The 25458-nt window shown below is 49.1% G+C and overlaps 1 protein-coding gene across 1 annotated transcript in view; it reads right to left on the bottom strand.

Moving 5' to 3' along the window:
* The window catches only part of LOC144762793 (CD109 antigen-like), a 1211849-nt gene that overhangs the window by 628163 nt on the left and 558228 nt on the right, over nucleotides 1–25458 (bottom strand). Inside the window, exon 15 of the mRNA XM_078648063.1 lies at nucleotides 7929–8081. Coding sequence (XP_078504189.1) covers nucleotides 7929–8081 — 153 coding nt within the window. The remainder of the gene's footprint in view (nucleotides 1–7928; nucleotides 8082–25458) is intronic.

The raw sequence follows: 25458 nt of genomic DNA, 5'->3' as shown, positions 1-25458 counted from the left end.
GACGCTGCCCGGGCTTGGCTGGGGACCAGTTCATCTCCGTGGCCGCGGTGCCACAGACATTCCCACTTGTCGGTGGAGGGCCTCCTGCGCTCTTTTGCTTCTGCAGATTCTTCCACTACTGTGGCCCTACAACTACACACAGCCATGACCAGGGGAGGTGGTGGCCCGCCCAAGCAGGGGCCCATCGACAAATTTACAGGGCCCAGCGGAGGGTCTGGAGCGCCTGGTGGCGGCGGTGGAACAGGGCCGGACAATGCGGCGCTCATGGCGGCGATTACCCAGTCCAGGGATATGCTGGACGCAAAGATTGGGGTAGTGGGCGCAGATGTGACTCTGTTGCGCCAAGATCTGCGAAATGCCGTAGAGCGGATTACGGAGACGGAGTCGAGGATCTCGGTGGTGGAAGACGATGTGGGGACCCTGAAACGCAAGATGGCTGTGATGGAGCACATCCAAAAGAACCTTGCGACCCGAGTGGAGGATGCTGAAGGTCGCGCACGTAGAAACAACCTACGCTTTGTTGGCTTTCCGGAGAGGTGTGAGAAGGATAATATGGAACTGTTTCTAACCCAATGGCTGGAAAGCTGGCTCCCCTCAGGGGCCCTTTCCAATTGCTTCATAATTGAACGAGCACATCGCGCCTTAACACAGCGACCGCCGGAGGGTGAGCGTCCCAGAGCTGTAATCGCCAGACTGTTGAACTATCATGATAGGGACGTCATCCTACGGGAGGCCAGAGCCAGGGACTCCATTATGTACAAAAATCAGAAGATCATGATCTTTCCCGACTATACCAGATTAGTGCAGCAGCAGCGCCGTTCCTTTTTAGATGCCAAGGCCAAATTACGAGGTCTGAAGATTCAATATTCCCTGTTGTACCCGGCCCGCCTGCGGGTTGTTTATCAGTCCCGGACTCACTTTTTCGATTCTCCTGAGGACGTCTTCAAGTGGACCGACGAATCTGTGCCGATCAGGCCGCATGCCCAGCCGGGTCTGAATCCTGATGCCCCTGGAGGTTCGTCGCAGGAGCGGAGAGGTCAGCCGGTCCGGAGCGGACGTTATCGGAGGTCCCGGTCGAGGAAGAGGTCCGCCTCCGCCGGCGCGACTCAGGATAGTGGAGCTACTGCATCTGACCACTCCGAGGATAATTCTTGAGACCCTGGGAAGGGACACACTACTCGGCTGACGCAGTGGACTCGGACTGCCGGAGGGCCCACGGCCGGGCTTCGTCCCTGGGAAGTGCGGGCGCTGCCCACGGTGCTTGTTCTTGGGGATGGTTTAGCTGTAAATGGTGTTGCGGATGGAGGCTCAGGGCCGACTTGATGGGGGCCTCCAACCACCACACGTTGTGGGTGTTGACTAGGGGAGGGGCGGGCTTTACTGTTCCTAAAGGGTGTTGGGATCCATTGGTATGGTTGGTCTTGGGCCCTCTGTTTTGGGCCCGGGGCTGCCCATGCCGCGACAGGTACTTCAGTGTTCTATGAGGTATAGGGGTGGAGGGTGTTGGGGGCAGGGGATAGGGGAGGGAACTGTGGGGATGTGGATGACTGGGAGTGGAGGTCAGACAGGAGTTGTTATTGTTGATGTTGGGAGGGTCTGGGACGGGCGGGGGGAAATGCACGTGCTGTTTACAACTGTGCTGAAGAAAGTGCGAAGTGTGTGGGGGTGGCGCGGGGGGCCTCCTTGTTGGACCTCACTTGACTATGGCTGACATGACTCATGGACTCCCCGGAGAGTCCCTACGGATAATCACCTGGAATGTCAGGGGGATGCTTGATAAGATTAAACGGGGAGCTGTTTTGCGTTGGGGGAAGAGGGAATCTGCTGATGTGCTCTTGCTCCAAGAAACACACATGATGGGCTCTAAGGTACTTAGCTTGCAGAGGTTTGGCTATCATCAGGTCTTTCATGCTGGTTTCGTCAGGGGGTCCAGAGGTGTTGCTATTCTGGTGCACCGCAGGGTGGCCTACGTCCATGAAAGGCAGTGGGCGGACCCACAAGGCCGCTATATATTTGTCAAAGGTATGGTGGGTGCTGAGCCGGTGGTCTTTGGAAGTGTCTATGCCCCCCCCCTCTGCAATGGGCCCTGTCCGAGAAGCTATTCACGGTGTGGGATGATATCCCGGAGTCCTTGGCTGTGGTTGGGGGCGACTGGAATGAGGTGATGGATGTTTGTATTGACCGTCAGAGGCGACAGGGAGTGCCCGCTGGCTCTTTCCCAGTTTCCCCTACCCGATTGCAGGCTATGGTTGAGGGATTGGGATGGGTGGATGTGTGGCGACATATGCACCCTGCAGCGCGCGACTACACGTATGTCTCTGCGGTACATGGCTCGTTCTCGAGACTGGAATATGTGTTTGTGCCTGGTGTCTGCCTGAGCAGGGTGCGCGAAGCTGCGATATTACCGAGGGGACTTTCAGATCATTCCCCAGTAACAGTCAAAGTAGAACTCCTTAGGAAGCGACAACCCTTCCGGTGGAGGATGTCCTCGTGGCATCTTCAGCAGCCCAGCTATGTCCAACATCTGCGGGAGGCCATCGCCCATTACTGGCGGGAAAATCTAATAGACGGTATGGACGCAGCGGTGGTTTGGGAGGCTATGAAACCCCCTATAAAGGGGGTAGACATCGCGTGGTGTGCTGCGGCCCATCGCACACAGCGGGAGTCGACCACTGCAGCTGCCAAACTAGTGGAAGACCTGGAGCAACGGAGTCGGGGAGGGGGAGACGAGGTAGCGATAAGGTTGCTTCTCCAAGCACAACAGTCCTATGCATCTCTCTTGATGGACGAGGCTAAGCAGGCGTGGTTGGCCACGCGGAGCAGAATATACCAGTGGGGAGATAAGTCCTGTACCATGCTCCATAGGCTATGTCAGCACAGTCTTCAACCGATTACACTGCCGGGCCTCACTGCTGAGGACGGAGTGGCGATTACAGACCCGGCTGAGCTGGCGGCGAGTTTTGCCGATTATTTCAGGACACAATATGCCCCGCGAGACTGCCTCGCCGTGGACGACGTAGCTAAATTCATAGACGACTTGCCGCCTAGGGCTATCTCCGGTGAGGCCAGGAAGGCACTCGATGCTCCCCTTACGGCTGATGAACTAGGGGAGGCACTGGGCCAACTTAATGTAGGGAAGGCACCTGGACCGAGTGGATACCCTTGTGAATTTTTTAAGAAGTTCCAGCTCCTCCTGGGATCCCACTATCGATGCGCACTGGAGGTGGCACGCGAGCGGGGTAGGTTGCCTCCTGACTGGTGTCACGCTGAAATTGTGGTTTTCCAAAAGCCGGGTAGACCCCCTGACAGACATGATTCGTATCGCCCTATCTCATTACTCAATATAGAGGCTAAAATACTGGCAAAGGCACTAGCAAACCGTTTACTCCCATATATGACGGACCTGGTCCATCCTGACAGGCCGGCTTTATGCCTCATCGGGCGACACGGCACAACATCCGGCGTGCGCAGGCAGCGGTAGATGCCATGGGGGCCACGGGGGAACGAGCGGCTTTGCTACTGGCAGATATTCATAAGGCTTTTGATTCAGTTAGCTGGGCGTACCTTTTTGCGCTCCTGTCTCGTCTTAACCTGGGCCCAGTGTTTCTGTCATATATTTCACTGCTGTACACCGATATTACGGCGTCCGTGCGGGTTGCTGGGGCCATATCGGAAACTTTCTCCATTGGACGGGGGACCCGTCAGGGGTGCCCATTGTCCCCATACCTATTCGCCCTGGCCATGGAGCCTCTGGCCTCTTGGGTGCGCATTGACGCACAGATCCGGGGCTTTGTTTGGACTGAAACTCTTGTCGATAGAATTGCTTTGTATGCGGACGACGTCCTCTTCTTCCTCACTGACTTGAGTCGCTCGGGCCGAGTCTTAGAAATTATGCGAATCTTTGGAGAGGTCTCGGGCCTTTATTTGAATTTAGGCAAATCCACCATTTGGGTACTGGGGGGCGCAGTGGTGATGGACCCCTGGGCAACGGGCTTACAGTTGGCAACCGGAGGTTTGAAATATTTGGGGGTGTTCCTCTCGGAATCCATACACACCACGTGGGAATGCAACATCGTGCCCGTGTGGGACAAGGTTCAGGCGGATATTAAAACATGGTCCCGGATGCCTCTAACTATTTTCGGTAGGTCCGCTATATTCAAAATGGTGGCTCTTCCGCGTCTGTTATACCAGCTGCAGAACTATCCCCATCCCATCCCTCCCCAGTGGTTTCGGCAGGTTAACTCTGCATTAGGTCGCTTCCTGTGGGCTGGGGGCGCGGTTAGGGTGGCACTACGGACGTGCTTCCTCTCCACGTATTGCGGTGGCTTAGCCACCCCTGATCTGCTATCTTATTACCAAGCCTCCCAGCTGCTAATACTCAATGAGTGGTGGTATGGTGACAGGGGAGACCCGGCATATGTCCTGGAGCGCTCACTGATGGGAGATAGTACACTACACACGATTCTTTATTCAGCCCGGTTGCGGCGGACATTGCCGTGCGTCACGAAAGTTGTCTTTGCCGTGTGGCGGCAGACATTACGTCGCATGGGTTGGTGGGGTAGACTGACTGCGGAAACGCCGTTGTGGCATAACGGACGACTCCCCGACTTGTCCACACTGCCGGGGTTCGACGGCTGGGAGGCAATTGGGATTTCGACGTTGGGACATGTCATGTCCGGGGTCACTCTTAAATCGTTTCAGGAACTCAGTGCTGAATTCCGTATGCCCCAAACCCAATTCTTTCGTTACTTACAATTTCGTCATGCACTTACACCCAGTATTGCTGATCTGGACTCGCTCCCTGACTTTAGCCCTGTTGAGGCGAAGATATTTATGGGAGACCTTGGAGATAAGAAGGTCTCTCGCATCTACCATACGATGGTAACTCATTGCTCCTCTACCCTGCTTCCCCTGAAGGCGGCTTGGGAGGCAGACATCGGTCCCCTAGACGAAGATGACTGGAGAGAGGCCCTAGAGTCCCCGCGGGGGACCGCGATAGCAATGCGGCTTAGATTGATCCAGTTCAAGTATCTCCATAGGGCTTATTATACCCGGGAGCGGCTTTGGAAGGCTGGACTAATTGGTTCGCCTGAATGTCTGCGGTGTGGCGCTGCAGTGGGTACGCTGCTGCATACGGTGTGGTCATGTCCTCGACTGATTGGCTTCTGGAGGAGTGTATGGAATTGCCTGTCTGAAGTTCTGGGATGGGACCTCCCACGCACTCACCGATTAGGGTTACTCCACATACTTGAGGGGGTTGGTGGGAACTTATACAAACGCCACCTATTGCTCTTGGGGCTGGTAGTTGCCAAACGGGACCTCGCCCGAGCGTGGAAGGGAGACAGAGCCCCCCCCTGTGTGCATGGAAGGCCGGCCTAGACTACTATATGGGGCTGGAGCGACCTGTGTTTGAGGCGAGAGGCTGCCCCCGTAAACACTTCAAGATCTGGAAGAGGTGGGCAGACTACAGGGAGTTGCCTTTGGATCCCCCTGTGGAACATGAGGAAGAAGTATAGGTAGAGGTGCCATACAGGCCTGTAAACTGTGTCATGCCTGTCACACTACGAACAAGTACAACTGAGTTTCTATTGCACGTGCATGCGGTTAGGGAGGGATAAGGGGCGGGTAGTGGGGCAGTTGGGCATTGGGAGTTGGTGGGGGTAGGGGTGGGGGAGGGGGCTAATTTTCTTGGTTTATTTTACTCTAAATTGGTTATAGCTATGACAATGTAAACTGTACTACGATGCTTGGTGGTGCTCTCCTGATTGTGGGAAACCACTTCTTTCACTCTGCGCAGCTCAATCAATAAAATTTTGTTGTGAAAAAAAAAAGTCCAGTGCTCCTCTTGAGTCCCTCAACCCAAACATGCGAACTAATTTTCGGAGATTCCAACTCTGCATGCCATACAACAATGCTAACAATGGAATCTACTGACAGACTTGCACATGCAGCCACTCTGCTTCTCACACCTCCTGGGTGTCAGTATTGTGTATATTGACTGTTCTGCATGTCTAATTAAATGGGTACTGCTCTAAGGATAACAACCTTTCCACCACAGTGGTCTACTTGGCACAGGTATGCCACAGTACACTCAAAATGACCTAATTTACAGGGTTTATCTGATGGCATCTATTACTGTTTTCAAGAAACGTAATTAACCTCCATGATCAACTTTCTATCACAGGAAAACTTGGTAGAGCTTCTTCCCCCTTTTGTCCCTTTATAGTCCCTCACTCCCACTCAAGCTAACTGCTCGGACATCCGACCAATGGAATGCGTATTTGTATTATTTGCAATCATTCTATTGTGTTTTGGGTGCTGTCACTCAAAACCCACCCCACTCTACTAGAAGACATCGATGGGCCTTTCCATTGTGATAACCACGCCGTTCTTGACCGATGTACTATGGAATTGTTCTCCCTTCCACAAATATGGGGGTCTTTGGGAAACTCATTTGTAGTGTCCTCACTCCCATACCTGGCTTGGTTTGTCAGGAGGGAGCCTTCAACCCTTTCGTCCTTTTCCATCAATAGCTTATATTGCAATTTACCACTTCTTTTGAAAAGTTGGGTTTGGATTTTGCCACCCTTGTTGATCCACTAATAAATCCTCAATTGACACAATGCTCGCTGTTAGGGACGGCAGGACTCAATGTTTTGCTTTCTCATGGTCTACACATGAGCCAACATAAAATTATGATTTATCTTGGCCACCACGAGTTATACCAAGATCGCTTATACTTTCAAAATCTGGACTTTAACATGTTGACATGCATTTGCTTTTTCAAAAAAATATATATTTTCGTCTTTTAACAGCGCAACAGTGGGCGTGGTCATTACCCATACAAAATAATTGCACAACATTAACACTTAACATTTATAAGCAGACATATCGTACCATTAAGAACAAGGTAATTTTATGGTAGTAAAGAAGAGCTGGATTATTCATCTGTTGGTGACAGGAAGCATTTTCTAATTCTGAGATAGGAGTTCTAGCACTAGTAAGAGCTGTGCTACTCTTGAAGATCCATTTTGGACTAAGATAATTGTATTGGCCTTAAAAGATAGCTCGGTGTCCAGGTTAGATAGAGGATAGCAAATGGATTACCTTCCCCTGAAAAATAAACTACAGTCTAAATTGCAATGGAGGATAAAAAAGGGTAGTGTGAGGGCAGCTGGAAAATGTTGTATGACATTTCTTGAAAAGGGGCTCACACAGTGATGGAAGTGACTAACCAGGGTCGGACTGGTATGTAGGGCAATCAGGCAGTGCCCGCGTGGCTGTTCTCACAGATCAGTGGATGGGCCAGTTTTCTTTAGCAGTTTGTGGGCTTGTTTTAAGGCCACGTGGGCTGGTATTTACTATTGAATTTTCTGATATTAAAACAAACATTGCCTGCCGCAAAGACAAATGCATGCAATTTCCCATACGTTACACAATACTCTGCAGCGTGTCTTCAGAAGCTTAAAACTGACCTTATTTCCAAATGTGGGCCACTTTTTTTAATCTATCTGGTTAGCTAAGGTGGGCACTTTTATTTCGGTATTCTGGCCTATGTTTGGTTCCAGTCCGATCCTATGACTAACGCTGGGAAGAGTGTGTTCTCAAAGGCCAAGAGCAGGGGATCTGGTCATTACAGTATGCACTTCTTCTGATCTCAAACCACAGAATTGCCATTCATCTTGCTGCCCAACATAGCTGGGAGATTCAAGATCCGTTTTTTATACAAAAAAAATTGAAGATTTCTCTGTCTCATCCTGTCAGAGTGTAGGAGTAAGAAATGGGCCAGATAGCTTAGTTTACCAAATTATGCACTGCTTGTTTATATTTTACTCTGCATTTACTCTCACCATTTGCAGAGTGGATGCTGGTTTACGTAGCACCTTCATTACCTGCAAAGTGTTGTACAAAATCCGATTGACACTCACCATTCTTTCAGTAATTGTGTTGTCAGCTCCATAAAGGTTTTTAGTTTTCTCAGCTACTATTAATCCAACTAATGATGCAGCCTCTGTCACATTAATACTCAAAGACACATTTTCAGAGGGTTTTGCTTGAGCCCTACTCCAGGACAACGACACCTAAGAAGAAAAAACAATTAGCAACATTAGAGAGGTTACAGCCTACCACAGGCATAAAGCAAAATTATGTCCCCCCCATGCGATGAAGAGCTGTGACAAATTAGGGGCACCCTGAAGGGTGCATGGGCCTACATTCTGCCACAGCAGCCTTCTGTACCACAATAAACATAACAAAAACCAACAATAGCATATTTGATGTTATACAAGGAGGAGTCAGAAAATTAAAGAAGCCCCCACTCTGAACTAAAGCACCGATACCTCCAAGCAAACAAAGCAAGTGAGCCGAACAATCCCTAGAACAGCTTCCTTGTCACTTCCATCCATGCATCTATCTATTCAGTCATTCATGCTTCCATCCTCCTACTGATAGCCACTATTTCACTGTTATATTCTGTCATCATTCATTCTTTCATCTATCAGTCTTTATCCATTCCATCCATTCATCCACCCAATTTGATATCTATCCATCTGCCATCCTAAAATATCTTGACATTCATCCATACATTCTGCCAACCATCAATTCATCATACCTTATATCCATCCACTCTGCCACTCATTGAACCATCCACTCTGCCATCCATCCACTTTGCCATCCATTCATTCTGCTATATATCCAATTGGTCTACTATCCATCTGTCCAGCCCACAGTCTGCCATCCATCCTTACAGTCTGTCATTCATCCATGTATTCATCCATCCATCCACTGTGCCATTCATCCATTCACTCTGCCATTCATCCACTGCCTTTCATCTATCAATTCATCAACTCTGCCATCCATTTATCCACTCTGCCCTCCATCAATCCACCCTGCCATTCATCCATCAATCTATCCACAGCCATCCATCCACCCATCCATCTATCCACTCTTCCATCCATCGTCTATCCAGAATGCATCCATCCATTCATCAATTCTTCCATCTATCTATCCAACCACCCATCTACTTTGCCATTCACCCATCTATCCATTCACTGTGCAATCCACTCTGCCATGTAGCAATTCACTCTGCCATTCATCCATCTATTTTACTATCCATCCATCCCTAAACTCACCCATCAATCCATCCACCCAATTTGCTATCCATCCATCCAGACATCCATCCACTCTGCCATCCATCCACACTGCATTCACCATCCATTCATCAATTCATCCATCCACTTTCCCATTCATCTATCAATCCATCCACTTTGCTATCCAACTATCCATTCTGTCATGCATTAATCACCTTTGCCATGCGTCAATCCCCTCCACCATCCCTCTATGCTATCCATTCGTCCATCCATCCATCCTTCATCCATCCACTCTGCCATCCCTTCGTTCATCCTGCCATTCATTCATCAATCCATCCACTCTGCTATACAATCATCCATTCATTCACTTTGCCATCCATCCATTTACTCTGCCATCGATCCATCCATTCACCTTGCCATCCATTTATTCCCTCTGCCATCCATTCATCCACTGTGCCATCGACCCATCCATTCTGCCATCCATCCCTCCATCAATTCTGCTATTCCTACACTCAGTCTGCCATCTATTCACTCATCTTTTAGGCCATTCATCCCCCCATCTCTTTACTCAGCCATCCTTTCACCTGTCTGTCAACCTATCCATCCATCCCTTTACTCTGCCATCCTTTCGCATTCCACCCACCTATCCCTTCACTCATCCATCCATTCCTTTGCTCTGCCATCCTTTAACCTGTCCATCCACCTATCCATTTAGGCACTCACTCACTCATCCATCCAACCATCCCTTTACTTTGCCATCCTTCAATCTGTTCATCCATCTATCATTAACTATTCCTTTTATTAGGTCTCGCCCTGCGACGCATCGCGAAGCGATGTCGCAGCGAGACATATTGTCGGCGGTTCTGCTTACAAGGAGCCGAGGGAGACAAGAGTTGGGCACGCGGAATCGGATCAGGTCGCGCGCGCGTTCACCATCTCCTGTCTCCCTTTTAGCTCCTTGTAAGCAGACACACACGAGCGCACACACAGAGACACACACACGCACACACACGAGCCCACATACATGCACGCACACAGAGACACACACCACACCACCACACCCCCACCCCCACCGCTGCCGCCGCCGCCACGCGCACAACAGACACGAGCGCACACACACACACGAGCACAAAGAGACACACCCCCCCTACAACTAAGCCCCACTCACCGCAGCCTCCACGGGGCTCTCCCTCGGGCATGGGAGCCCCGCGTCACCTGCACTGCTTTTCTGGCCATCCACTCCGTGGGCGCGGGCTTCTCGCAGAAGACGGAAGTCCCGCCCCACGACAGGTTTAGTTTTCGTCAGTGCTGTGCAACCGCACGTCTTGTTATACTTATCAGGCTCTTTTCTACATCCTCTCCCCACTCTTCCCAGTGAATAATCAAACCCACTGAAACGGGACTTTGCACCAGTCCTGGCAGTGAGGCCTCGGGAGTCTTTATCGTCTGGGCTTACGGATCCGGCAGACTGTCTTGCACAACTCCTCGTGCACAAGTACGACTGTATATCGGTTTTAAGGACAATGACGAAAAGTGCAAGAGCACTGATCCCAAAGGTACTGTCACCAGGTGCATGCGAACTAGCGTTAATTAGGATCGCAAAGGGCAGTGTGGGTACTGCCAGTAACGGGCACATGCATTAATAATGATGGCAAAGTGCAAGTTGGTATTGGTAGTAACGGCGCTACCACTACATGGGCACATGCATTAATAATGATGGTATCGGCAAGTGGGTACTGGCAACGCTGCCAGCAATACATAGCACACGCAATCCCTGAAGCACTCACAAACGTGATTTAACTCCTGGGGGAAGAAGATAGGCTGCATTCATTCCATGTTTTTTTTACATGTGAGAGACGGAACAATAAACAGACCCAAAGTCTCGGGATAGTGCCACAGGAGAAGGAAAATGAGACAGTCTGTAATGTGGTTGTGGCTGGTTTTATTTTGCATTGGGAAGTTTTTTCTTAACATCCGCTTAACAGTAATGCACTTTTAACCCCTAATATGTAAAATTTGAATGCTTCTCGTCCTCTCCCTCAAGCCCCCATGTTACTTTGCCGTTTGCCCAGTAATGTCTCCCATGTTGGTCTGATGTTCCCACCACCTTCCATAATGATGCTTCCGCTCCCTGTGTCTTAAAGACATGCTTTTGCTCATTTTCTTTTCTTTTTAGTTACAAATTCAGCTCGGATTAGAAGGTAAAAAGAAAAAAAGCGCCTTTAACATATTCTATGTACGCATGCGTGGTGTGGGCATCAAATGCTTTTTTGTGTTTAACTTTAGTCACCCGTGGTGGATGCTGTGCAACTTGTTATTGTTAGTCTTTCACAGACGCAGTTCACATGTTAGACATTCAGAAATGGGGTGCACATTCATGGAATAGACTTGTCACAGACGGCGCTGCACACTTAAGATGAGTGCATGTTCATGGTGAAAAACTTTCACAGATGGTGCTGCACGAGTGCACATTCATGGTGAGAGACTTACACTAATGGTGCTACACATAAGTGCACATTCATGGTGATAGACGTTTTCAGACGGAGCTGCACATTTAAGGTGAGTGCATGTTCATGGTAATAAACTTTCACAGATGGTGTTGCACGAGATTTGAGCTATTGGCGTTGCATTATTATTTGCAACGCCAATAGCTCAAACTTTTAGTAATGCAAGACCTATTGCATTGCAAATGCTTTCCCTTTTTTGGCAGGGAAAAACTGTCTTTTGTCACTTTAGTACAGTTTGGACAAAAAGGAAGAAATATAGGGCTGCACACCAAGCACAGATTCAAATGTGACATTTCAGAGCAAAAGCCGCCTGCCCTTACAGCTTTCCCCTTGGCTGCTCAAGGCTCACAGAAGGTGGGGGGCACCTAATGGAGATGGCTTTCTTGGGATTCCTTTCCCAAATGGAGCTGTGCTAGGAGGGAGCGGAGGAGGAAAGCCTGGTCAGGTTACTCTGGGCCCAAGCCCAATCAGTTAACCTGAAACTGGTATTCAGAGGGGCACGGACGTTGCTGCCCAGCTCGCACTCTCCTTGGTTGCAATACAGACTTTTCAGTTCCTGCTCAATGCTGCAGGCAAGGCCCAATTTAAAGCCACAAAAATTCTATCAAGAGCTTTAAAATCCTTCTCTTACCACTCCGAATTCCAGTGTTTTAGCTGCCCTCAAGTACAGGAGTACAGTGGCGGGGTAATGTAGGCACAGCTTAAAGTATTTCGTATTTCTGTTTTGGAAGTAGGGGAAGGTGGCACAACGTTTTGTACAATTACCTGTGTAGTTTACATCTTACTGGCAGTCCAGTAACCAGGCCACCACTCGTCTTCAAACAAGTGTTCTGTTCATGTCAATGGTATCCAAGCTGTATAATTGTAGGTACATGGGTAATTGAATTGAAATTGGGTCCCAGTATTTCCCTCCACCAAAAATGTATTTGGCTTACACCATTAAAGAATATTTGGTGGAAAAAAATACCTGCCTGTTTTTAAGTTGTCTGTGTTTAGCAGATTCAAAGACACTACTAGTGTAGCGCAGCATGTGACTTGAGCCACAAAATTGCTGACCACATGGAAAACCTTGGCCCACGTGTGGGGAAAGGAACACAACAATATAATTCCACCATGAATTTCTGTGTCCACCGCGAACACTCCCCGGAGATCCAGCACAATGTGTTCTACGGCGCCACAAGGACCTGACAGCTTTTGGTTGCTTGGCACTTGCAGGCATTGGAAAAAAGCATCTAAGGTCAAATAAGACATGTGTAGCAGAACTGTGCATTAGGGGGCCTATGTCAAAAATATCTAGTTTCTTTTAGATCAGATGTAAGTCTGATTCAGCCAACCCAAGAGTTCTGCTACCTATTGTATGTAAATTTGCTTGATAAGATTAAGAGGTGCTTTTTTGTGAAGGCATTGGTAGGCTAAACAGGTGTGTTTGAATATAACCATCTGAGAAACTATCTGGCCGAAGATGGTGTTATTGTTATTGTTCACAAGGGGGGCATTGATGCCATGGAATGACATACACAAATTCTAACACAGGCAGTCCCCGACTTTTCTGTACAAACCCATCAACCCAGCTCCGATTTCCTCCAGCCCTTTAATGCTTGTTTTTTTACCTGTCGCCGGCCCTAGATCAGGAAGCAGGCACACCGAACCGGCACCTCCTCACCACTTCTTGTTTGCCAATAGCAACCCCCATGCCCAGCATACACAGAGGACTACACTGCTATGGCACAGCACTACCAACAGCCTGCCTTCCTGCCCCTACACTGTTACCCCGCGGTGCAGCCACAGGACAGTGGCTACACAGCCCCTGTCTGCCCCGCAACACGTTGTTCCTGCCATGGAGGTTTCCCACAGCCGGGTGCAGTTAATAAGTACAGGGACCCAAAGATATGTGGCATCGCAGAATAAGAACGGACGTGGTACAGGTAGGCTTTTTTAAATTTATTTATTAGTTTTCACTTTTATATAGCGCAAACTTTACCCGCAGGTATCAGAGCGCTTTAAATCAGCATGCTTATAACAAGCAAGACTAGCACTCTATATTACTGCTAACTTTGCTTAGCATAAGCAACAACTAACCATTCACAAACAATGCTTGTATACCAATTGCAAATTTAAAAAAAAATGTATGCAAAGCATTGTCATTGACAATGCCAGTAACTCAAACTTTAATGCTGCGAGACCTATTGCATTGTAAATGCTTGTTAATTTATTCACATTCACATTTGTCCACCTTCCTTATTTTCAGCCTTCCTTCCAATATTCCTTCTTTCTTTCCCTGTTCTATTTCCACAGTGCCGGTTTTCCATTTTCCTGCTTACTCTTCTGTTGTGTCTATATCTCAGCGATAAAGATGAGCGTTTGTCTGCTGAGGTGCAGACAGAAGAGGCCCATAAAGCACACCACCCCTAACATAGCTCGCTGTTAAAGCGGGGTGTTCATAATTCCCTTGATGTTATATGTGGACTGGCAGGGCTGGACAGGGAACCCTAAGCATTTTTGTAAGACCAGCTCGCAGTACGATGTTTGGCAAGCAAGCCAGCCTGACCACTACAACGGGGGATTGGGGGGGGGGGGGGTGGTTCTCCCCAAGAAAATATGGGGGGCAGGGATGGTAATTGCAAAAACGGTGCACTCTACAACACATTTTTCATTACATATTCAGTTGTATTAGCTCTTAAAGCAAACTAAATGAATATCTGAAAGTGCACCGGGATAGGCAGCCACTTAAACAATTATAACTAGGCATTGTTCATCTGTGTAGGATTTAGGTCCAATTAGAAACACTGCATATAAAAATTCAAAGGGTAGTTTCAGAATCACTTGTTGAAATACAATTAGTGTATTAAAGTAGTAACATGGCAAACAAGGTTTGTCAATCATGTCATCCGCTAATCACACCACAATACATATATTCCTCAATTTCTGAATCATTAAGGTGGTTAACACAGGAAAGCCTGAAAAGGCAAGTTAGTCCTTCAAGGTGGCCATTTCTTACCCCCAGACCTTCTGAGGTATGATTTGGAAGGTGAGGTCATTTTGCAACAATTTGTGGGCAGGGGGCTTCTCGCTGAGGGCTGGCTGTAGGAATTTAGCACTGATGGCGCCCAGTGTGACAATCTTAGTTGGGGCCTTTTATTGATTCCCTCACTATTACCCTCCTACAATGCCCCATATCTCTCTATTGCCCCACTCTCACATGTATTACATGTGTCTTATAGCACATCTTATACCAGTGTAGGGTGTTGGGGTATTTTGCATCACACACACATACATGGACAATGAATTGAGAGAGCGCCACACAGAAGTGAAAAATTGTAGGGGTGCATCATATGTACAAGTAGTCAGCACCCGTATATATAAAGGGTGTTAGAAAGGCGAACCCGGGGGAGGCAGAAGGTGTCTGACTGACCACCCCTAGGTCTACCCCTCCTTCAGAGAAGGGACCGAGCGATGTCGAGAGGCCTCCGACGTGAGGGCCCTCTCCTAGAATCGTACAGCAGAGTAACCACACCACTACAAATGTACACCACACGTAGATAGAGTTTTCAATCTTTATCTGGCAATAAGTATCGTTTCAATATATACAGCAGATCCCGAGATCTGGGAAGTCTCGTGACAAGGGGCAAGGTAGCGGGACAGTCTTATAGATGGTCGGTTGCAGGGAGACCCTACGCACAGCTCTCAATCCTCGAGCTGGGGGGTTCCGGAAGGTTGGGCCGCGGCAGCGCCAGCAGGCTCCAAGATGGTTCAGGGAGTGTGGACCGCGGCAGCGCCAGCAGGTTCCAAGATGGTTCAGCGAGTGTGGACCGCGGCAGCGCCAGCAGGTTCCAAGATGGTTCAGCGAGTGTGGACCGCGGCAGCGCCAGCAGGTTCCAAGATGGTTCAGCGAGTGTGGACCGCGGCAGCGCCAGCAGGTTCCAAGATGGTTCAGCGAATGTGGACCGCGGCAGCGCCAGCAGGCTCCAAGTAGAACAGCAAGGAGAGTTCGTCTCAGGGTCAGCCGCGTCAGCGTCAGCAGGGCTTCTCGACTCCGGGATACAACTCCCGTCCTACTCCGGGGCTGGCCCAGATATAGGTCTGGAGATCCTTTGATGTCCGTACCCTCTCGCCTAGGGGTCCGAGGGGCCGGGATGATGGTGTCCAGACACCCAGCGGGGTGTGGAGCCAGCGCTCAGGGAGGCCGCAGGCCGATCAAAACCAGGCATCCGGGGACGGTTGGAGAGCCATCGAAACTCCCCTCTCCTTGTCTCTGGTTGAGTGGCCACTCTACCACCCGGAGGGCTCTTGGTGCCTCGATGGCGGGCTCGCTGGGGCCGTGGCCGCGGCTGGGCCGGGACCACGTGTCTGTGACGTGATGGGCCCAAGATGGCGTCGGGCCTGGAATGAAGGTCCGGGGTGGGCACCGGACCGGTAATGCTGGGGTGGCCCGAGGGTGCGGTGTCAGTGGTTGTGGGCCGCCGGGTGGCAGATCTGGTGGTTTGTAGGTCGTGCAGAGGTGTGCCCGAGGCCGACCCGGGCTGGATGGAGGGCCGATGTCGTCCGGGGCCCGCCATGCGGGAGGGGTAGGACCACGCCACGAGGCCCCGTCCAACAAAGGGTTTACTAATCATGTTCAAATGCAATGTAGGGTTGAGAACTGAAGTATTTTATGTTAGAACTACATGCAGAACAAACCTTAAGGGTTTTTGAAACACTAATGATGTTGTGTTAATATATCACCATTGTACGTTTAGGTCTGCTTTATTAAAATTCATATTTGCATCTTATATACGTGATAAACTTGCTTGAAGTAGAAAATGTATTTTGCTTTAAAGTTGGAGGCCTAAAGAACGAAGAGATTGTTCATGTAGAATGTTGGGCCTATAAAACGTACAGAGGTCCAGTCCATGGAAATCGTGTAGGCCTGATTGGAAATGTTTTGCTTAGCATTGAATGGTAGAAATGTTTTGTAAAAGCTGCCTTTAGCTAGAATAATTGCAACATTAAAGAATGTGTGAGCCGATTCACATGTATTTTCTTGCAGGTGCCTGACCAAATAGACAGTAGAGTAAAAGGGCCATTGTGTATGAGTGTTAGGATGTTAGGCCCAGACATGGAGGAGTAGCCGAGGAATTCAAGAAAGCAACTTGAAGCGAAGAAGAGTCTGAGACCCAAGGACGTCTCAACGGACAAGGATGGAGAGGTGTCATAATGGAAAATTCTGAAAACCAACACCTTCGAGAGGGGCGTACCTGAAGGCGTGTCGCCCGTATTGTGTGGTTTTTGTATTAGGGACAGCACCCCGAGGGTGGAGGTAGAGCAGATGGGCTGAGGAGCTAGAGAGAGCGGTTGGATTGGCAAAGAGCTTAGCTAGGACTGAGGATTCTATAGACTGAAGAGAAAGTGAGTGAACTTCTTTGGAAGTCACCACGGCTGACACCTTTTGTTAGGGTGGGATATTGCTGAGTAGGGATGTCACATAGTATAGTGTAGGGATAGATTAACTTGATTTTATAACTTTCTAATGCATATCAGAACTCAAGTTACAGCAATTTTTGTAAGCCTGATGATTCTGGAATTGATTCTCGTATTATTCATAAGCCGCCTAAGACTTTTCCGTAGGAATATGTTTGTATTAGTGCCTGTTTATCTTCTGAACCTCGTGTTGAGGTGTTTGTATCTTCAGTTGTTTTCGGTTATGTAATAAATCTTCAAACTTAGTTCTTAGTCAGTGGTTCTTTGGGGGAAGTAACGGGAATTGTTGAAAGTATTGATTATTGGTAAATAGGTTGCCTAATTCACTCTATGACAGATAAAAAGGTCTAGTCGACCTGTGACGGGATTCTGGAGAATGGTAAGCAGGTTCTAGAAAGAAAATCCGCCTTATCAGTTGGTAGCAGAGTAGGATGGTTTATCTTCTGGAGTGAGGGTAATCTAGAGTAGGTTGAGATTCCCCGAGGCCCATAGAGAACCAATGATGAGTGTCCAGAGAGTCGCGGACGGAGGATCGCGTTCCATGGAAACTGACGGAGAGTGACGGTGCGGCAGAAAGCAGCAAGTCGTAAGAGAGTGACTATGAAAAGGGTCATGCGTTGCTAGATTGCGGTGTTGTGCTGTATTGTGTGTTGTATTGTCTTGCGGAGTTGAGTGCCTGTAGTGTGAAAGAGGAACAGGTTGTGAGCGCGCGCAACCAGAGAAAATCTTAAGCTCAAGGGGAGTTTAAGTGGTTCGGGTGTATCGAACACCCATAGTAATTGTCGACCATTATAAAGGGGGTCATGAGATACCATTGACCGCCCGCAGGACCGAGATAGGGGGAATGAATGTGTGAGTGCGTGGGTAACGGACGCCGGTCGGAAGTTGCCGTGTGGTTGTAACCTATCAGTGAGGCGATTGTCCGGTCGTTCGTGGACATACATTTGCCGGTTCGGTGACAATTACAGTTAGACTGTGGCCGTACAGTCAAGGAAGTGGCTGCTTGGTCGGAAGTGATCCTTTCCAGTGTATGATTGGGACGCATGCGTGACCGTGAGACGAGCGGAGAAAGGAGGGGAACTGCTGTGAAACGGAGGCGAGTGACGTCAGAAGGAGCCGCGCTGGGATAGGGCGGTTAGTGAGGAGCCGCGCTGGGATTGGTGGATCGGCATTGGAAGTAAAAGAGCGCTGTGAACAAAGAAACGTTGCCGTTTTTCATCATGAAATGCTTAAAAGTGTTGCGAGATTGTTTTAGAGGTGAAAAGACGTTAGAACCTCGGGGTGGGGAAGAGGCTCCACCCGAGGATACCCCAGCCTATTATATGGCTACGAATGTTGGGTTGCATACCATATTGTGGCTTGAGAATTGGTGTAAGATGACTGACGGAAAAGAGGAATTGACTTTTCCTAAATATGGAACATTTACACTGGAGGTGCTGTATCAGCTAAAAGCGATTATGACTTCTTTGCGGCCTTTGCCCAGACCAACACAGTTTGAAGCATTAAATGCGTGGATCAGGGCAGCCCATGAAAGAAACAGAGATAGGAGACAAGAAAGGATAAAAAGATCAGTTAGGGCGGTACAAGATGCGAGATGGTATGCATTAGCCAAGAGATGGAGAGTGCAGACCATCGAAGGAGACAGGTTGTATCCGTTGTTGGTCAATACAGGGGACGCGCAGAGAAGGAGTACCGAGGATGAGGACAGTGAGACAGACGACAGCCTGATAGAGAGACTGTTGTCGGAGAGACCACCTATAATCCAGAGATGGGGGGGGGGTCAGCACCAGTGGGGAGCAAGGAAGCCCCTGTCATAGACGGTGGCGTCCCGATGGAGAGCAGTTTGAGTTCCTTGGGGGACAAGTTTGGCCCGGCAGAGGGAGAAAAGGCACCTCAACCTTCTCCAACAACGAGAGTAGTGGGAAGATTCACGGTGCAAAAGGTGCAAACCGAAGAGGGTGTCGATTCTCAGAGATTGCCAGACGCCCTTACGGTACCTGTTACCATAGGTCCCATAGTATCAGTATACAATCCAGAACAGGCACAGAGCGAGGGTCCGCTACAAACAGAGAGAGAGAGAAGTGTCAGTGAAGGAAGGAATAATGTGGCAGATGGATGGTGCCAATGGCCAAGGCCGGTAGAAAGGAGCACCCCTTTGGCAGCATCGGCAGATTCCTCTGGAGAACAGGGGGGTTTGAGAGGACCGATGGACTTGAGAGGACCAAGCCCAAGGTCCATTAGAGAATTAAGGCCTGACTTGAGAACTTGGGATACGATTGTTGATACCCAGAGCAACAGGTCGAGGAATGATTTCGACAATGGAACCCAGGAAAATAGAGGGGTGTCTCACTGCGCGCCTGGCGAAAGCAGGCAGGAATGGGAGAGCGGAAGTGTGGGAAGTAGAGGGGTGTCCCACCACACCTCTGGCAATAATAGACAGGAGTGGGACCATGAGGGTTGTGAAAACAGAAGGGTTCCCCCTAACACACCTGAAGAAAACAGACGAGTGAGTCAGGACGGTGGCGGGAGGGACTCTAATGGAAATTCTAGCCAAGGAACATTGAGGGCGGCAATAAAAGCAAGAAGGATTGATGTGCTGAGACTAAAATCAGAAGTGGAGGAAGTAGTGGAAGGCACATTGCCACTAGAGAGAATCGAACTTTATGAACCAGATGAACTGTTGTTTGTGGCAAAAGATGTCACTCGAAGGGCTAGGACAGCACATGAGAAACTGTCTGAATTGGCAAACAAGTATGTTGTGGATTTGACAAAGACAAAAGCATTACAAGGTGGCCCTAGGTTGCAGTACTCAGACCAAGACCTAGAAGAAAAGAGGGTGATCGGATTAAAAACCCACATCAGGGAACTGATTGTGGGAATCCGAACCTGGACCCAATTGGACAAATGGGAGGAAAGGTGGTCGAAGAGAAAGAGCGTTAGATGAAGCGCTATTGAGACACCCCCGGGAGGAGGGTTGATGCATGCAGAAGCGTACCCCTTGCGGGAGGTGGCTCACGGGGGATATGTACATGTGCCCTGGAGTAGGGGAGATTTGGCTGCCTTTACGAACTCTTTTCCAAAGTTGCGAGAGAGTCCAGTGGAATGGTACAAACAGGTAGAGAGGTTTGTTAAGATCTCAAAGGTACTGTGGATTGATCTAAACACACTGTTCGACATTGTAGTTCCAGGAGACCTGTGGATAGCATGTAAGGTTAGTGTTGAATGGCCCACAGAGGAGCCAGATCGAGATACTAGCACGAATGGACCCTCCCCCAAGGTGATGACAAAATATGAGCAGGTGATCACGTGGTTGAAGACTAAGGTACCACCACAGGACATTGACTGGGTGAAGATAGATCGGACTAGGCAGGAACCGAAGGAGACAGTCCATGAGTATTATGAGCGGTTATTGCAGATTTTTAAGCAGTACAGTGGATTGGATGTGATGGATCCAAAGGACATGGAACAGTTTGTGTCCAAGTTTGTTCAGGGACTGAGACTTGATATCTGTCTCATGATACAGCAACATTTAATTTGCTGGCAGAACAAGCCTCTGGACGAGATCTTGAGGTATGCGAGGTATTGTAGTGACGAGATAGACTCCAAGACAAGGAAGCTTAAGGATAAACTGATGTTAGTGCAGATGCAATCGGGAGGACAGGGTCAGTCTGGCAATGGCACATTGGGAAGAAAATCAGGGGGACAGAAAAGGGACAACGAGGAGGGCCCAAGGCCAAGGATAGATCTGGCGACTCTGAAAAAGACGACCAAGTGTCACCAGTGTCACAAGGTCGGACATTGGAGACGCGAGTGTCCCCATAACCCAGACAATCAAGTACAAGAAGAGGAGGAGGAGGAGGTTCAAGCCCCTCCGGAACCGAGGGTAACAGTAACCAAATTCAAGACGACAAAAGGGGGGACTTCAGCCCCTAGGGCTCCGGTTCCCCAGTCACCGAAGATTACAACAGGGAACAAGGTTTACAAGCAGATGCCCATCATAGTTGAAGGGGCGAGTATTATTACTTTGACCCAGTGACAGGACGGTGCCTGAGTGAGGAGGAAGACTGCACCCTCGGGGCAGTGCTGGAGGTAGATCAGAAGGGACCATTCGTAGAGGCCGATGTAGCTGGACACCCCACCACCTTTTTGGTTGATACTGGTGCTTCCCGTTCTACTGTGCGGTCTGTAGTTGTCCCCAACTTACCCCTTTCAGGACAGACTATCCAAGTGGTAGGGGTTGCAAACAGAAGAATGACAAACCCTCTGACTGAACTGGTCCCAGTCAAGATCGGGAGTTTCAGGGATAACCATCAATTCGTGGTGTGTGATTCCAGTCCCGTGTCTTTGTTGGGGAGGGATCTCCTGTGTAAACTCAATTGTACCATTTACTGTACCCCACAGGGAGTAGAATTACAGACGAATGATGATGATGCTGCCTTCAAGGTTGCAAATACATATGTGTGTATAGAATTGTATCCTGATTTAACTGTGGAGGAACTCCCTTGGGATTTGAGGGATACAGTTTCACCGGAAGTGTGGGACTTTACAGGAGAGGAGATCGGGTTGATCAAAGGAGTAGAGCCAGTTAAGATCTAAGTGAGACCGAACGCTGAGTTCCCAAGAACACCCCAATACAAGTTGACTCCAGAGACTATTGCAGGAGTAAGACCTGTGATCGAATTCATGATTAGACAGGGAATTTTGAAGGAAGTCATGGGCAGTCCATGCAACTCCCCGATCATGGGCTTACAGAAGCCTAGTGGGAAGTTCAGGATTGTGCAGGATTTACGAAAGGTGAACAACATAGTTGTTCCATGCTGTCCAGTGGTACCGAATCCATCAGTGATACTGTTTCAGATACCGTTCCAAGCTGAATGGTTTTCTGTGATTGACTTGTGTCAGGCTTTCTTTTCGATCCCATTGCATGAGGAGAGCCAATTTCTTTTTGCGTTCAAACTGGAGGACCGCGTCCTAACATGGTGTCGTATCCCTCAAGGGTATACAGAGAGCCCATCGATCTATAATCAGCTACTGAAGAGGAATCTTGAGAATCTGGTATTGCCACAGAACTCCTTTCTTGTACAGTACATAGACGATCTCCTTGTTGCGTCAGACACAGAAGATGCTGGTAGAATTGACACCATTGCTTTGTTGAACCATTTGGCAGAGAATGGGCACAAGGTATCCCCCAACAAGTTACAGTACTGTTTGTCTGAAGTGCAGTATCTGGGTCACCGGATAGAGAAGGGAAAGAGGAAAGTGTCGCCAGACAGGATTGAGACGATCATGAAAATGATGGTGCCTTCGACCCAGAGAGAGGTTAGGATGTTCCTGGGTATGGTTGGTTACTGCCGCCAGTGGATTGCCAATTTTTCCCTGAAGGCGAAACCATTGCAGAAACTGACGCACAAGGATGTGAGTGATCCGGTACCATGGGACAAAGATTGTATGATTGCTTTTCTTGAGTTGCGAGAGGACTTGTGTCGCGCTCCGGCTCTGGGAATGCCCGATTACACCAAACTATTTTCACTGTTCTGTTGTGAGAGGGAAGGATGTGCTTTGGCAGTTTTAGTACAAGATCATGGAGGAGTCCGTAGACCAGTTGCTTACTTCTCGGCTACCTTAGATCCAGTAGCCGCAGCGTTGCCCGGATGTCTTAAATCCGTTGCTGCAACAGGTGTCAGCATTGAGAGATGTGAAAGTATTGTGATGGGTCATCCACTGACAGTACATGTGCCCCACTCAGTGGAATTGTTGATGACCAGGACCAAGACACAACACCTGACCAATAACAGGCTCACACGCTACGAGCAGGTTATACTTGCGGCTTAGAATGTGACCCTTAGGAGGTGTTCGGTCTTGAATCCTGCTATTTTTATGCCATTACCAAATGACTTGGAGGATGATTGGGAAGACCATGATTGCCTTGATGTGACTGAGCTGTGCACCAAACCCAGACCGGATATTGTCGATGAGCCACTGGTAGACCCAGACGAAATTTACTTTGTGGATGGTTCATGTGTAAGGGACAATACTGGTCAGTTGAGAGCAGCGTTTGCTGTCTGTACTATTTCTGGAATAGTCGAAGCGGCCTGCCTGGAAGGAGTACACTCCGCGCAGGTGGCTGAGATAATTGCGTTGGTGCGTGCCTGCTTGGCAGCCAACAAGATTCGGATCACCATATATACTGACAGCCAATACGGGTTCGGTGTGGTTCATGATTTCGGTCAATTGTGGTCTCAAAGGGGTTACATGACATCGTCAGGTTCTCCTATCAGGAATGGAGAATTTATCAGGTTGCTGCTGGAGGCTCTGCAAGGTCCAGCCGAGATTGCCGTTGTGAAATGTACTGCACATACCAAGGGTACTGATTTTGTGTCCATGGGTAATCGTTATGCTGATGAAGTCGCACGTTATTGTGCCGAACAGGGATACTCATTTACTGAACAAACAGTTGAGGGGGCGCAGGAAAGGACCGAGTTAAGCATGATGCTTGAAGTGGCAGATACCTGGGAAGAGTTGAAGAGCATGCAGGAGCAGGCGTCTGACTATGAGAAAAGAGTGTGGGAAATGGCAGGTTGTGTCAAAGGAGAGTTGGACTTGTGGGTTTCGGCTGATGGGAGAGCGGTGTTGCCGAATGAACTGGTGAGTCCGATGGCACGACAGATACATGGTCCTGTACATCTGGAAAGAGATGCCATGATGCGTGTGTTCAGACAAACTTGGTACAACCCAAAATTTAGGACGGCTGCGGAAGCAGTGTGTCAAAGGTGTGTCACATGTCAACAAATGAACGTTGGGAAAAGAACACCAGTTACCATGGGTCACATTGGGAGGTCCGGCGGACCTTTCTACAGGATGCAACTGGATTTCATTGAGATGCCGAGGTGTAATCGCCTTAGGTATGTCCTGGTGATCGTGTGTGTGTTTTCCAGGTGGGTTGAGGCATACCCAACTCGTAGGTGCGATACACTCACAGTAGCAAAGTTGTTGTTGAGGGAGCTAGTGCCACGTTTCGGGGTTCCGACCTCTTTGGAATCGGACAGAGGGACACATTTTAATAGCGAAATTGTGAAAATGCTCTGCTCTGCACTGAACATTGACCAGAGACTGCATTGTAGTTACTGACCAGAGGCTTCTGGCATAGTGAAGCAAATAAATGGAACCCACAGGGCCCGAATGGCGAAGGTGTGCTCTTCCACGTCCCTGAAATGGCCAGATGCTTTGCCGTTGGTACTAATGAGCATGCGTAGTACACCAGACAGGAGGACAGGACTCTCACCTCACGAAGTATTGATGGGGAGGGCTATGAGACTGCCATCTATTCCTACAACCGCCTTGCTAAATATCACAGATGATCTGATCCTTGATTACTGCAAGGGACTTTCTGATGTCATCCATTCTGTGTCCCTTCAGGTGCGGGCTGCTGAAATTCCGGCTTCCAGAGACCTTTGTCACGACCTGTGCCCGGGTGACTGGGTCCTGGTGCGGAAGCACGTCATAAAAAGCTGCCTGGATGTGCGCTGGAGCGGACCTTTCCAAGTTATTTTGGTGACAAACACTGCTGTGAAGTGTGGAGGGTTGCCAAACTGGGTCCATGCTTCTCACACCCGAAGAGTGCCAGCACCCTTGGAAGAAACAGCTCCTCTCGTAGAGGAAAATACTGACGAAGAGGAAGATCCACAAGAGGGGACAAGTCAAGCTGTGGGGGTGTCAGAAGAAGCTGGTAACTCCTCCGATAGAGCTGAAGGAGATCACGACAACAGTGACACTGAGTCTGCCTCTGAAGGGGGAAGTGGCTGTGAAGGTGATCTGCGCGCAGAACAAGCTGAAAGTGGTGACGAACAGGGTGTGCAAACGAGAAGCAGAAGAGCGAAGAGTGCAGAGGCTCATTGGCCTGAAAGGCGGAGACGTCTGAACTTGAGATTGGTCTCAGAAAGGGATCTTGCCCCTGTGTCTGAAGAGTCCGAACAGGAAGAGGGAGAACAGGAAACTGAGCAAAGAGGTCCGAGGAGGTCAAGGAGGGTGAGAGTACCTTGTCGAAGATACGCCACTCCGGAGTGGACCTACCCTCTGACAAATGCCAGGTGTACTGAGATCAGGGAGGGTGAGGTCAGTGGCAGTGACCAGTACGATCCCAAATGTTAAGTTGGAAGTGATACTGTTGGTACCTGGACTTGAGATTGAAGGCGTACTGACACTTACCATTCCTAATCCCCCTTACCTAAGCAAGATACGTGATCTAATCCTGGATAGACTGATTTTTCCTACATTTGGTCCAGAAATACCATCTTATGAAGCGGTAGTCCTTCGCATGGAACTGTTGGATTATGTGCTTTGTGCAATTGGAGCAAATATCATCATTGATTATTAAAGACTTTGTAAATAGCTGTTGAGACCAACCT

The sequence above is a fragment of the Lissotriton helveticus genome, chromosome 6 (assembly GCF_964261635.1).
Source record: "Lissotriton helveticus chromosome 6, aLisHel1.1, whole genome shotgun sequence".
Lineage (NCBI taxonomy): Eukaryota > Metazoa > Chordata > Amphibia > Caudata > Salamandridae > Lissotriton > Lissotriton helveticus.
The sequence above is the reverse complement of the archived record's forward strand: the minus strand, read 5'-3'. Positions and strand labels throughout refer to the sequence as shown.